The sequence below is a fragment of the Tiliqua scincoides genome, chromosome 3 (assembly GCF_035046505.1).
Source record: "Tiliqua scincoides isolate rTilSci1 chromosome 3, rTilSci1.hap2, whole genome shotgun sequence".
Lineage (NCBI taxonomy): Eukaryota > Metazoa > Chordata > Lepidosauria > Squamata > Scincidae > Tiliqua > Tiliqua scincoides.
The window spans coordinates 239,911,223-239,923,540 of NC_089823.1; the positions used below are offsets into that span (position 1 = coordinate 239,911,223).

Here is a 12,318-nt window from a genome sequence, read left to right on the forward strand (position 1 = left end):
CTAACTTGGTCAACAGCCAGTCCACGTTCACCCCAAAATCATTCCAAATGCCTAATACCACAAGGAAAGATTGTGTGGCCTGATAAAACAGAAGACATGACAATAACATATCAATAAAGTAATGCAAATAATAAAAAAGCAAGGCAGATGGGTGGAGGGGCAGAGATGTTACATGGTGGAGGAAGAGTGAAGAGGGCCGTGTTTGTGGTGGAGGGAGACAGTTGAACGCCAGTGACCAGTGAGGGAGAATCCGGAGAGTCAGCATCATCTGTATCCATTTTTTCTTCATCCTCAGTTGTTTTTTGGTTACACAGACCTATCCAGATGTGGTTGACAAGTCTTCTTGGTTGGCAAAGCCAGTATGAAACTGAGCATAGATGTGGACTACCATCAGGCAGTGTGTCTCACACAGCTGTTTGGTTACCTGCACATGCCCAATCTCATCTGATCTTGGAAGCTAAGCAGAGTCAGATTCTGGTTAGTACTTGGATGGGAGACCGCCTGGGAATACCAGGTGCTGTAGGCTTATACCATAGTCTTTCGAGACTGAAGGTTGCCAACCAACCAACTAGTTGCAGTCTCAGCTCACATGGATCTGATGCCGCCTCCTGGACCACTTAACTGAAGGAGTCTTGACAGCTCGAACCTGTGTGTGTCTGTTCAGAAGTCACAGTGCATGTCCACCCAGAAGTAAGTCCCATTAAGTTCAGTGGGGCTTGTTTCCAGAAAAACATGTATAGGCTTGCATCCTAAGTCCCACTGAGTTCAGTAGGATCCACTCTTGCCTCAGTGCGTGTAGGGTTACAGCCTAACTCATGGAAGTTCACAGTACTATGCAGTTCTGCCTCTTGGAGGAATGTAGGGTTTTAGCATAGCTGTGGTCAGGGACGTGCAGTGGGTGAGGAGACAGGTGAGGCAGAGTCTCCCTGCCAGGCGCTTCAAAAAGCGCCCCTGCCGTTCTGTGAGGCATGCAAACATTCCCAACCCATGTGATCCTGCACATCCCTGGTTGTGATTGGGCACTAGTATCCTCATCCACCAAAGTAGCAGCTAAGATAGGAGCATGTGCACTTTCCAAGTCAGATCTTATTTTAAAACTTTTATTACTACTTAAAATTGCCACTGGGTCCGTTTTCCCCATAAAGCAGGTTGGAGAGCCTGTGGTTCAGAGACAGTGGCTATGACAACCCTGTAATGTGGTACATTCTCAACATTGCAGGTTACTGGTAGAGCTAAGGCTGGTTTAAATTTCTAGTCTCAATTCACGTCTCCAGTTTCTAAGTTGCCCTTCAGCAAAGATCAGTCTTTTTGAAATGTCCCCTTGCACTCGGTGCAGACAAAAAACCTTGTGCTTTACTCACTTGCATGTAGGTGTAGCACACTTTTAAGTGGTTAGAAACTAAAAACAAAACAAAAAAAGCAAAATCACACTTTCAACTATAAAATACAACCTGAACTGGAAAGCGCACAAACTCCTGCCTCTGCTTTGTGTCTTGTCACATTCTCTGGGCTCTGTCACATTTCCTGCCCAGAACCAACAACTTCATAGAAGAACTGATAAGGTTCATTCTTGGACCTCTGAATGGTCTTTTCACAGGGACCCAAACCTTTTCCTGTCCCCATGGACCACGTCTGTGAGAGCGGAAGAGCCTGTTATCACTGCTTCCCTCACAGATCAATCCCACTGCTGCCTTTCCTCATTGGCCAGAAGAATGGAAGGCAGGACCAGGCTCTTCTCATGGCACAGTTCACACAGAATTACTGCCTGCACATCCGGCTTGTATCTTGGCTTCCAGAGCACCTGGAGACTGCAAGCTTGTGACATGGTTTAACTTTCCAAGCTTGCTTCCTGCTGAAAAATGCCACCCCATCCTGAAGGTGCGGTTGCAGCAAATGATAGCAGCGATTCAGTTGCAGCTCTTCAAATGGGATTGAATAGCTGTTTCTGGGGTGTGTGTGTTTGTGTCTTTGTGTGGATTTTCAATGGGACAACAACATGGAAGTAAAGGGTTAACTACCCCCACTTTCCCCCATGTTGGAACTGCACAACTTGTGACCAAAGATGAGCGTCTCGATACACAATGCTGCATTGAACATCATGTATGGCGTGGCCCTGTGGTATTGACACACCTGCGTGGGAGAGGATAAGCAGTGAGATGCAATCTCACAGCATCTCTTCATGTGCTTTCCAGTGGACATGGTTTGCGTGTGCATTCAGCGGCCACTCAGCATAGAATAGTCGAGCAGTGTGCATGTGTGTGCCTACACAAATATAGAAAAGGCACATGCACCTTTTGCTGTTCTGCCTCTGAGTCCTGTGTTGGTGCAAGAGATCAGTGGTTGTTCTTGCTGCTGCAGCAAGAAGCATTCTGAAGTTACAGGATTTTTTGGTTGGCTGGAGATCCTGCTAACTTGGCCTTTGGAGCGCAAGGAAGAGATGTCTCTATCTGTCCATTCAACTGCTTGTTGATGCTGTTGTGAGATTCATTAAGGGGAAGAGATTGATGGGGCAGCCACATTAACAATGATGACCCACATATGTGGCATGCAAGGTCTTTATGGGCTCTGCGTGATGTCATGCTTCTTATTTAAATAATCACTTCAGGAAAATATTTGATATGTTCAAATCCCAGACAGGTTCAGGGCAGGCTTGGAGATGGGGCGGCACAAGAGTCCTGATGGCTGCAGCTTTGTGAAGAATTTAGTATTTACTTCACCTTTTGGGATGAGAGGGTTTTTTTTTGGCTTCCCCAGGCAGGTTGGCCCATCTCCTTGTTGTTAGTATAGTTTGGACATTTGCTTTAGCATTCAGCTTGGGGTAGCAAGACCTCCTCCTTCAGGGATTTTGAAATGTTGCATTGCGCTTGTGGATGCTCCCACAGAGGCCCATCAGAACATTGGTCCACCGGCCTAGTCGAGCATCTCCTGTTTCCTATTGAGGCTTCCCAGAAGCTCCACAAATTAATCATGGAGGCAACAGCCCTGCCCTACTGTTTACTACCCCTGTCTTTTGATTTGCAGGGGTTTGCTTACTTCCTCTATACGTGGAGATTCCATTTGACTATAAAGGCTGACATGCATTGAGATTTAATCCTTTCTTAACACCGTCTAAACCATTGCTATATCCAGTCGCTCAATCACAACTTGCACCGTACAAATTCATTTCCAGAAAAGTGGGTTGAAGCAGGTGTGGTGCCCTGGTTGGGGGGCTGCCTCTCCTTGTATCCTTGTCCCACTCAACTCCTGTGTTGCCTTGCGAAGAGTCAGGAGCAATGTTGCTGCTACCCACAGGCCTGTGCGACGTGGGAAGGAACTTCAGTTCCTTATACCGAGCATCTTGTAAGTAAGTTCTAGAGGCCGCCTCATCCTCTTTGAAGAAGTAGCAGCTGGGAAGCCACTGCAGGATGGTGGCTGCTGTACCAATGAGAGTAAGATGTGAACAGTATCACAGAGAAAGGTCCTACCTGCCAGTTTTGTCTACAGGACTGAACACCTGAGCCTGAATGGTGAAGAAGCCTCTCTGGTCTGAGTGTCATTTTGTGTTGCTCTTTGGATACTTGCTTTCCCAGATGTTGCTTGTGGCCCAGGCTGTCTGCCCACCAGTGGCCCCTTCTCTTTGCCAGCTTGGGAGCAGGAGGTGGGGGCAGGGAGGGATGCAGCCAGCTTCTACACTTCAGTTTGACCTCAGGTTTTCACTTCCTTTCTGGAAGGGATTCATCTTCTTCCCCCCCCCCCCCATTTCCTTTTCTTCCTTGCAGGGAGCATCCCTGGGCTGTCAGGCTTCCTAACTTAAGGGTTTTCCTGGAGCTGCCTACCCCCCCCCCAACACAATTTTTTGGGGCTTTTTAAATTGAGCTTTTAAGGCCCTCCAGATAGTGATTGCAAATTCTGGCCTCTCCTTGTTGCCAGAGGGAGCCCTGCTTCAGCTTGCCTGCAAGGGCTGGATCCTGACACAACTTTCAGCTGCCTCTGTTCTGGAAGCAACCCCTCCTGTCTCGGGGTGTCCCACCCAGGGTGTTCTGAGCTAGGTGGCTCCATGGCCGGCACAAGCCGGCAAGACTCATGCCTAAGTGGACCTGACACTCCAACCACGCCCCCACTGTGACACTCTGATGGAAGAGGAAGAGTGTTATTCCTTATGCTGCACATGTCTTGCCATTGTGCAGTGGCCCTGGTTGTCTGCAATGAACTGGTCTGCTGGGAAGGCCTGGCTGGCAGAGAGAACTGAGCAAGTCGCTGCTCCCAGTTCCACATGTAAGTGTAGCTGTGAACTGACCCTTTCATCTTGGAGCTTCTCTGCTTGGTGGGGGAATGCTCATGAGTGCACTGGATACCTTAAGGCTGCATTGCATCATCTAAGCAGCCTGCCTGATTTTGCAAGTAAACAGACAGCGCAGCAGATTTCTCTTCAGAGCGAGGAGCTGCAGCTCTTTTGTTCTCCGAAGTACAACCCTGGCTGAAGCAGGAGAGGGAGATGTTCTGGTCAGAAGTCTGGGCGGCTGCTGCCAAGGAGGCAAATTCCATGGGGCTTTTGTCCCCTTCTAATTGTTCTCTTGTCGGAAGGCGTGTGCCTCTGAGAGAGTTATCTGATGGTTAGCCAGGGCTTGGAGCACTTCAGAGGCTGACCCCTGGGTGGAAGCTGTTCCCTGGACCCCTTCTGACCTGGGGCTCTGCCTCCGAGTTGCTCACCTCAGACCAGGGTGCATCACCTGGACTTATTGCTGCACCTGCCTGGGAGGGGGACTCAGGTGGGGGCAGAGGGTTAGGCCAGCAGGGAAAGAAAGGCAGTCTACCAGCTGCTCCTGTCAAGGAGAGGATTAATGGTTATTTAAATAGCAAGCAGGGAGGTGGTGGGAGGCCGTGGAATGTGCCGGAATCCATGCAGTGGAATGACTGTTCCCCTCTCCACCATCTAGACAGATGGCTTCTGGCTTGCACGGAATGAGGAGGCTGCCATAGTTCCAGTTTGTTTTCCTCTTTACTATTATTTGAGATGCATAAACTGCTCTGTCCAACACTTGTCTCAGAGCTTCTTGGAAAGGCACAGCCATGTGAGTTGCATGTATATGTTGTTTCTGCAACACTTATTTAGACTCCATGGGTAAGAGACATCTGTTGGAGTGAAACCCATTTAACAGTTACTTTTACTGTAACCCTAGGTGTCCAACATTTTTGGCAGGAGGGCTACATCATCTCTCTGACACTGTGTTGGGGGCTGGGGAAAAAGAATTAATTTACATTTCAAATTTGAATAAATTACATAAATTTACATAAATGAATATATTAGAGATAGAACTTATATGAATGAATGAAGGTCTTAGAATAGCTCAAGGCCTATAAAAGGCCTGGCACAAAGCAAGACTAGCCTTTCCTTTACTGCATCACAGACGTGAAACAAGAAGCAGTGGAGGGAGCCCTCATCCCACAGCTCACGTGAGAGGTCACCCTCACACTGAGAGCAGTTGCGTCGGGCCAGTGTGGGCTCCAACAAATCCCTGGAGGGCCAGAGGCTCATTGGAGACTGGAGGCTCCCTGAGGGCCACATTGAGAGGCCTTGAGGGCCACAAGTGGCCCCAGGGCCAGGGTTTGGGCACCCCTGCCCTAAAACATAAGAAGAGCCCTACTGGATCAGGCCAAGGGTCCATCTAGTCCAGTTTCCTGTATCACAGTGGCCCACCAAATGCCCCAGGGAGCACACAAGTCAGCAGACACAATCTGCATCCTGGTGCCCTCCCCTGCATCTGGCAATCAGAGGCAGCCTGCCTCTAAAACCAAGAGTTTGCACATACCTACTATGACTTGTAACCCGTAATGAACTTTTCCTCCAGAAATTTGTCCAATCCCCTCTTAAAAGCATCCAGACAAGATGCCATCACTACTTCCTGTGGCACAGAGTTCCACAAACTAATTACACATGGGGTAAAGAAATATTTTCTTCTGTCTGTCCTAACTCTCCCAACACTCGGCTTACGCAATACTCCAGGTGTGACCTTATCATCGATTTGTACAACGGCATTACAATATTAGCTGCATTATTCCCAGTGCCTTTCCTAATGATCCCAAGCATGGAATTAGCCCTCTTCACTGCCGCAGCAGATTGGGTGAATACTTTCGAGCTGTCCACCAGCACCTTGTTCCAGGCCCCTCCTTGGCTTTGTTCATCCACTGTATTTTTCCACATTTCAGTGGGTTTCACAGTTGCAGCTGAAATTCATTTAACTGAATGCACTGACAGGTGTTCACACATTCTACTAATGATTGTTTTTTAAAAAAAATGTTCCCCTGTTTCATGGGTGCTGTGGTATTGGGGCGGCGGCAGCGGGGGGGGGGGTTTGAACAAAGTGAACAAATTCTTAAGGAGCCTGTCTTCATTTATCAACATCAATTCCTGAAGCAAATCTCAACCGGGGGGGGGGGGGTGGACTGCAGGTAAGGAAAGAACTTTCGTCTTCCCTTGAACCCCCATTCTGACCAGGATAGCATGCATGTTTATACACCCCCCCCCCCGGTCTGGCTTTTTTTTTTTTTGAAAGAAAAGGGTTGCTTCCAGTTGACAGTGCGCCTCTTGCACACATATTTGTGTGCATGCATCGTTTGGTTAAGATGAATTGATTAGGTTTCATGGTGGAAGCCAGCTGCTCTGGGAGGTAGGAGGTTCTAGGTTAGCAACTTGGCAACTTCCCTGCTGCAATTTTGCACTTGTTCACCCATCCAGTTCACCGGATAGTAGCTTGGTGAGGTGGTGACTGGCACGTGTGAATGAGCAATCAAATATTATTCACCACAGGGAACAACTTTCATATTTGCCAAGGTCAACTCAAGTCACACACTTCATGCACTCCGCCATGGAAATCGGGCATAGTCTCTGCCAGGGCAAACCAGACCTTGGATCTGACGAAGCTGGTGTGTGACTGCCCTCAAGACTCCGAGAATGTCTGTAAAGCCCCCTAAGTCCACAGGAAGGCTGACAGTCGTCTGGCCCTCCTTTTCTGTGGCCCTGGTCAGACTGTGGCACTCTCTTCCCGCCTTCCTTCCCTTTCCACAGGTCCTCTGTCCTGGCAGGCGAGGCGAGTTCCTGCTGTTTACATTTGGCCCGCTGAGATTGGGGTGATTGATCATGCCCTTTCTTTGCTGATTTTTGTTTTTATATGGTATGATTATTTTGTTCACCCCTCTGACTCCCTGGAAAGGTAGAAGAGGGAGGTATGCATATCTTTTAGGAAGTAAATAAAATAAGCAAACCTGGCAGATATTTTCTTGGGGAGCTTACAGTTGAAATTCTTGCCACCAGTAATCCTGTAAAGATAAAAAGCCAGATATTTTTGTATTTTGAATTGAAGACCAGCCTTTGTCTAGGACTGCTTAAAATGGATGCTCCTCTCTGCCATAAAATGGTGGGAGGCATTTTCTTTCTTACGAATTTTGTATACAGTATTTGTATGTGTGTGCTTACCTTGACTTTTGGGAAGCATTTGAGTAAGTTGTGAGAGGTCAGGGATTAATGCGTGAGTGGTGAGGAAGTGTTAGAGTCATGGGAAGTGGCGAGGCCAAGAGCCAGGGCCAGGTGGAGGGCGGTTCTGAGGTGGTACAGACTTTTTGGCAGGGGACCGAACTCCGTGGCTGTTGTCATGGTGCTAAAAAAAATCAGGGATCACTTTCTGAAGACAGTTTCAGACTTCAACCATCTTGGGACTGCCTGAGGTCTAAAAGGCCCAGACACGCACAGTTGAGCCGTTGTCATCAGTGCTTTCGCGAAGAGGAAGCTCATTGTTTTCCACCTACTGATGTTTTCTCTCTTTTCTCCTTCAGCCACAGTATACAAACCTGGGGCTCCTCAATAGCATGGACCAGCAGATTCAAAATGGCTCCTCCTCCACCAGCCCATACAACACGGAGCATGCTCAGAACAGCGTGACGGCACCCTCGCCTTACGCCCAGCCCAGCTCCACCTTCGACGCCCTCTCGCCCTCCCCAGCCATCCCCTCCAACACAGACTACCCAGGACCCCACAGCTTTGATGTCTCATTTCAGCAGTCCAGTACTGCCAAGTCGGCAACGTGGACGGTAAGATTATTTCAACCAAGAGTTGGGTCTGCTTGGGGGCTGTTGAGAAGGCTGGTGGGCAGAAGGAGATGCTGGGGAAGCTGTGAAATCCAGTAAGGTCCTTGCAGCCCAGATGGGAAAGGACTGCAAAGGGAGCCTGTGGGTTGATCCAGGTTGTGTTTTCCCATGGATTGGATCGGACAGCTTATGTGTTGGAGACTGTTGGGAACTCGAGTGAGAGTAGGAGGGTGGTGAGTCAACAGATTGCAACAAACTTATTCCTAGAAGCCTGTGGAAAATTACCATCCCTCTTTAGCAACTGCACAGAGTCCTTTGGTAGCCAGTGTTCATGCGTTTTGCATGGGATTTTTAAGCTCCTTTACAGATCTTTCAAGAATAAGCACTTTGTGGCAAATGCTGGAGCTACTTTACTTGATGAGGTCCTTTCCCAACAAGTCACCTGATGGGTCAAAAGTCTTGAAGAGTGACAAGTGTCCATGTTCACCTGGGGTTAGGTGTTGGGGATTTTGACAGCACCCTCTGCTTCCTCTTCCTCGCCCTTGCCTTCTGTTTTGCAAACGAGCATGAGGTGGACCTTCAAGATACGGTCAGATGTTTTGGTCTGGAAAGATTGCAGACTCTCCTTTGCTGTGTTGAAGGCTGTTTCGGGCCACTCTTATGCGCAGAGGTGGCTGCTTCCCTCTTTCCTTGAATTCAGATAGCAGGAGCAAATGAGTTCCTGCATTATTTCCAGTGAACATACTGTGATTTTGCAGACCACTGTTGTGCCTCAATAAGAACAGTTCATGCTGTAATGGAAACTGTAGCTAGGAAGGCACGTGTGGCGCAGTCCAAGCCAGAAAGCAAATGCCATGACAGGCCTTCTGTGGGCTAATATGGAAGGCGAGGGGGTGGATCGGTGTCCTGGGTTTTTGCCAGGCAATCTGATCACATCCCCTGTCGTGCACTAAACCCAGATTGCCCAGTTCTGGTTGGTCTGCATTCTTTATTCTCTTGACGGTTCCTTCACAGCACCGCTGGGTGAGTGGTGGAACATCAGTCTGCTTTGAGATCGTCCATGGGAGCAAAGGTTTCCACAGAATCAAATGGCCATCTTGGACTGCTGCCCTGAGCACACTCACTAAGCAGGAAAAAGCCTCACTGAGTGCAGGGTATTGGATTGTGCTGCTGTTCGCTTTTCAGGGGTTGGCACCTGCCCACTGCAGCTCCTCTGCAGCCACCTTTGACTCTCTGGGATTGTGTTAATTGGCCCAGAGTCAGAAGGCATTAAGATCTCATCTGGCTACTTAAGTAGTCTGCTCTTTCTTTTGTCTTCAGGTCCAGAAGTGACTTCAGGGTTCCTGGATGAATACCTGTCATCCCCTTTTCTCTCTAATGACAGTGTAGGAACCAACCCAACTGGAAGGATCTCTTAGGTTACAATGACCCATTAAAAGTTTAATTGCATGATGCCCCACCCTTACCATGAGTCCCGAAATGTGAAAGTGCTCTTTCAGGTTCTTGTTGGTTGTTCTCAAAGGCGTTGATTGGGAGACATGGGCACGCTGTGCCCTGCCTCCTCTGTTCCAACTTCTTCCCTGCCCGCCTCTGTGACCTGTTGGGCTGCAACTAGAAGTCATTAAGTGGTCTTGCTGGACAGCAAACTGTCCCATAAGAACATAAGAACAGCCCCTCTGGATCAGGCCAAAGGCCCATCTAGTCCAGCTTTCTGTATCTCACAGCGGCCCACCAAATGCCCCAGGGAGCACACAAGACAACAAGAGACCTGCATCCTGGTGCCCTTCCTTGCATCTGGCGTTCTGACATAGTCCATTTCTAAAATCAGGAGGTTGCACATACTCATCATGGCTTGTAACCCATGATGAACTTTTCCTCCAGAAATTTGTCCAATCCGCTTTTAAAGGCATCCAGGCCAGATACCATCACCACATCCTGTGGCAAGGAGTTCCACAGACTGAGTAAAAATATTTTCTTTTTTCTGTCCTAACTCTCCCAACACTCATTTTTAGAGGATGTCCCCTGGTTTTGGTGTGGAGAGAGAAAAGAGCATCTCTCTATCCACTCTAGCCTTCCCGTACTTAATTTTGTAGTTTCAATCATGTCCCACCTCAGGCTCCTCTTTTTTAGGCTGAAGAGGCCCAAACGCTGTAGCCTCTCCTCATAGGGAAGGTGCCCCAGCCCAGTAATCATCTTAGTCACTCTCTTTTGCACCTTTTCCATTTCCTCTATGTCTTTTTTTTTGATGTGACCAGAACTGGACACAATACTCCAGGTGTGGCCTCCACGTGTGAATTTGTACAACGGCATTATAATATTAGCCGTTTTGTTCTCAATACCCTTCCTAATGATCCCAAGCATAGAATTGGCCTTCTTCACTGCCGCCGCACATTGGGTCGACACTTTCATCGACCTGTCCACCACCACCCCAAGATCTCTCTCCTGATCTGTCACAGACAGCTTAGAACCTATCAGCCTATATCTAAAGTTTTGATTTTTTGCCCCAATGTGCATGACTTTACACTTACTGCCATTGAAGTGCATCTGCCATTTTGCTGCCCATTCTGCCAGTCTGGAGAGATCCTTCTGGAGCTCCTCACAATCACTTCTGGTTTTCACCACTCGGAAAAGTTTGGTGTCATCTGCAAACTTAGCCACCTACCTCATTGCTCAACCTTGTCTCCAGGTCATTTATGAAGAGGCTGAAGAGCGCCGGTCCCAGGACAGATCCTTGGGGCACACCGCTTTTCACCTCTCTCCATTATGAAAATTGTCATTGATTCCCAATGTCCCGGAAGGCAGCTGCACACGTCATGGCAAGGAAAGCTCAGAGATTTGTCAGTTGTTACTAAAAGAATCAGGACAATGCAAAAGCTGCAACTGCAAGAAGAATAAGGAGGGCATCAATTGCAGGTCTTGCTCTTCTGTGGAGGTCATCCCAGACACAACTGAGTGGGGCTGAAGATTTTCTGCTGCTCTGACCTGGTGCTCTCCTGCGTGGGCCTTGATGTGTGAAATAAGAACAGCTTGTCCTCATGGGCTTGGATGGGCACAGAACGGCGCTTGCCACAGGCTAGAGGCCAGCACTCTTTCTGGTTCCATTGGTTTCCAACTATCTCAAAATGCAGGGGGTGGTGTTGTGCCTCTCGGGTAGGATTTTTTTTTTTTTTTTGGTGTAGGGATCTTTTGTGGCAAAACTGTGTATGTTACTTTACCTGTGGTAGATAGACAGGAATGGGACTGGAAGTGGTTCTAATTACCCATGGTGGGGGGGGGGGAGCAGCTGGTCTGGCTTGGGTCTGTGGTGTGCAGTGGAGGGGGTGGAGACAATGCCCTTCCCCCGCTGTATTTCACTGGAGACTTCTTCAAGGTGACTTTTGAAGCAGCTATCTGTATTTTGACATGTCTTTACACACGATGGCATCTCACTGAGGCCTTGTTGGCACCTGAGGTTCTTGCTGTAGAGACCAGTGAGACCAAAGAGCGGGACAGTCTCTGTACTCCACCCTCTTGGTCATCCTCTGTCAGTGAGGGCTCTGGGCATCCTAAGCAAGCCGGCAAGCTCAGATGTGTATTGTGAGGATCCAGGGCCAAAGAAGTAGCTCTGCAAATAGGGGTGCTGTTGTCAGCAGCCAACTCTGGCTTCTGACATGGACCTTCTTCTGTAGCACGGATGTCTGAAGCTGTCCTGAGCTCCAGTTCCTTCTGATTTGCTTGGCAGTTGTGGGGGGGGGGGGAGATTTGGCAGCTGAGTATGCATAGTCTTTGTGGAGAGAGGTGTAAACAGAGGCTGGAGGTGTCTTGCCACTGCACTGCTCCCCACAGGTTGCGCATCCTGATCCATTGTTAGTCGACATGCAGATGCCAGCTCTGTTCTGTGCTGCACTTCCAGGCTTGCAGCTGCTTCTTCAGAGAAAAGCACCAAGAACACCCATGTCAGTATTTGAAAAATAGCCTGTGGCTTTTCCATGAGTATCAGGTGTGTTGGGGGAGACAAAACAGAAAACTGTGGACATTAAAGGAGTCATTGTGGATACAGCTTGTCATACAAGGATATGACAAGGACCCCTGTACAAACCAGAAGGCATGAGCGCACTTCCCTGGTCACCACCTCTCAGTGTTTTTTCCCCTGGTTTCTGTGGTTTTGCTCTCAAGTAACAGCAGATCATGATCTGGTTGTTCAGTTGGATTTTTCTTGTGCTCCCCCCATCTTGTATGCTCTGTTTGAATTGGTGCCTTGTATAAAAAAGTTGTCTT

General features: G+C 48.6%; 1 protein-coding gene across 2 annotated transcripts in view; it reads left to right on the plus strand.

Annotated features, from left to right (window-relative positions):
• The window catches only part of TP63 (tumor protein p63), a 105,621-nt gene that overhangs the window by 34,327 nt on the left and 58,976 nt on the right, over positions 1–12,318 (plus strand). For both annotated transcript variants that reach the window (XM_066618917.1, XM_066618919.1), the window contains exon 3: positions 7,810–8,064. In XM_066618917.1, the coding sequence (XP_066475014.1) occupies positions 7,810–8,064 (255 nt within the window). The remainder of the gene's footprint in view (positions 1–7,809; positions 8,065–12,318) is intronic.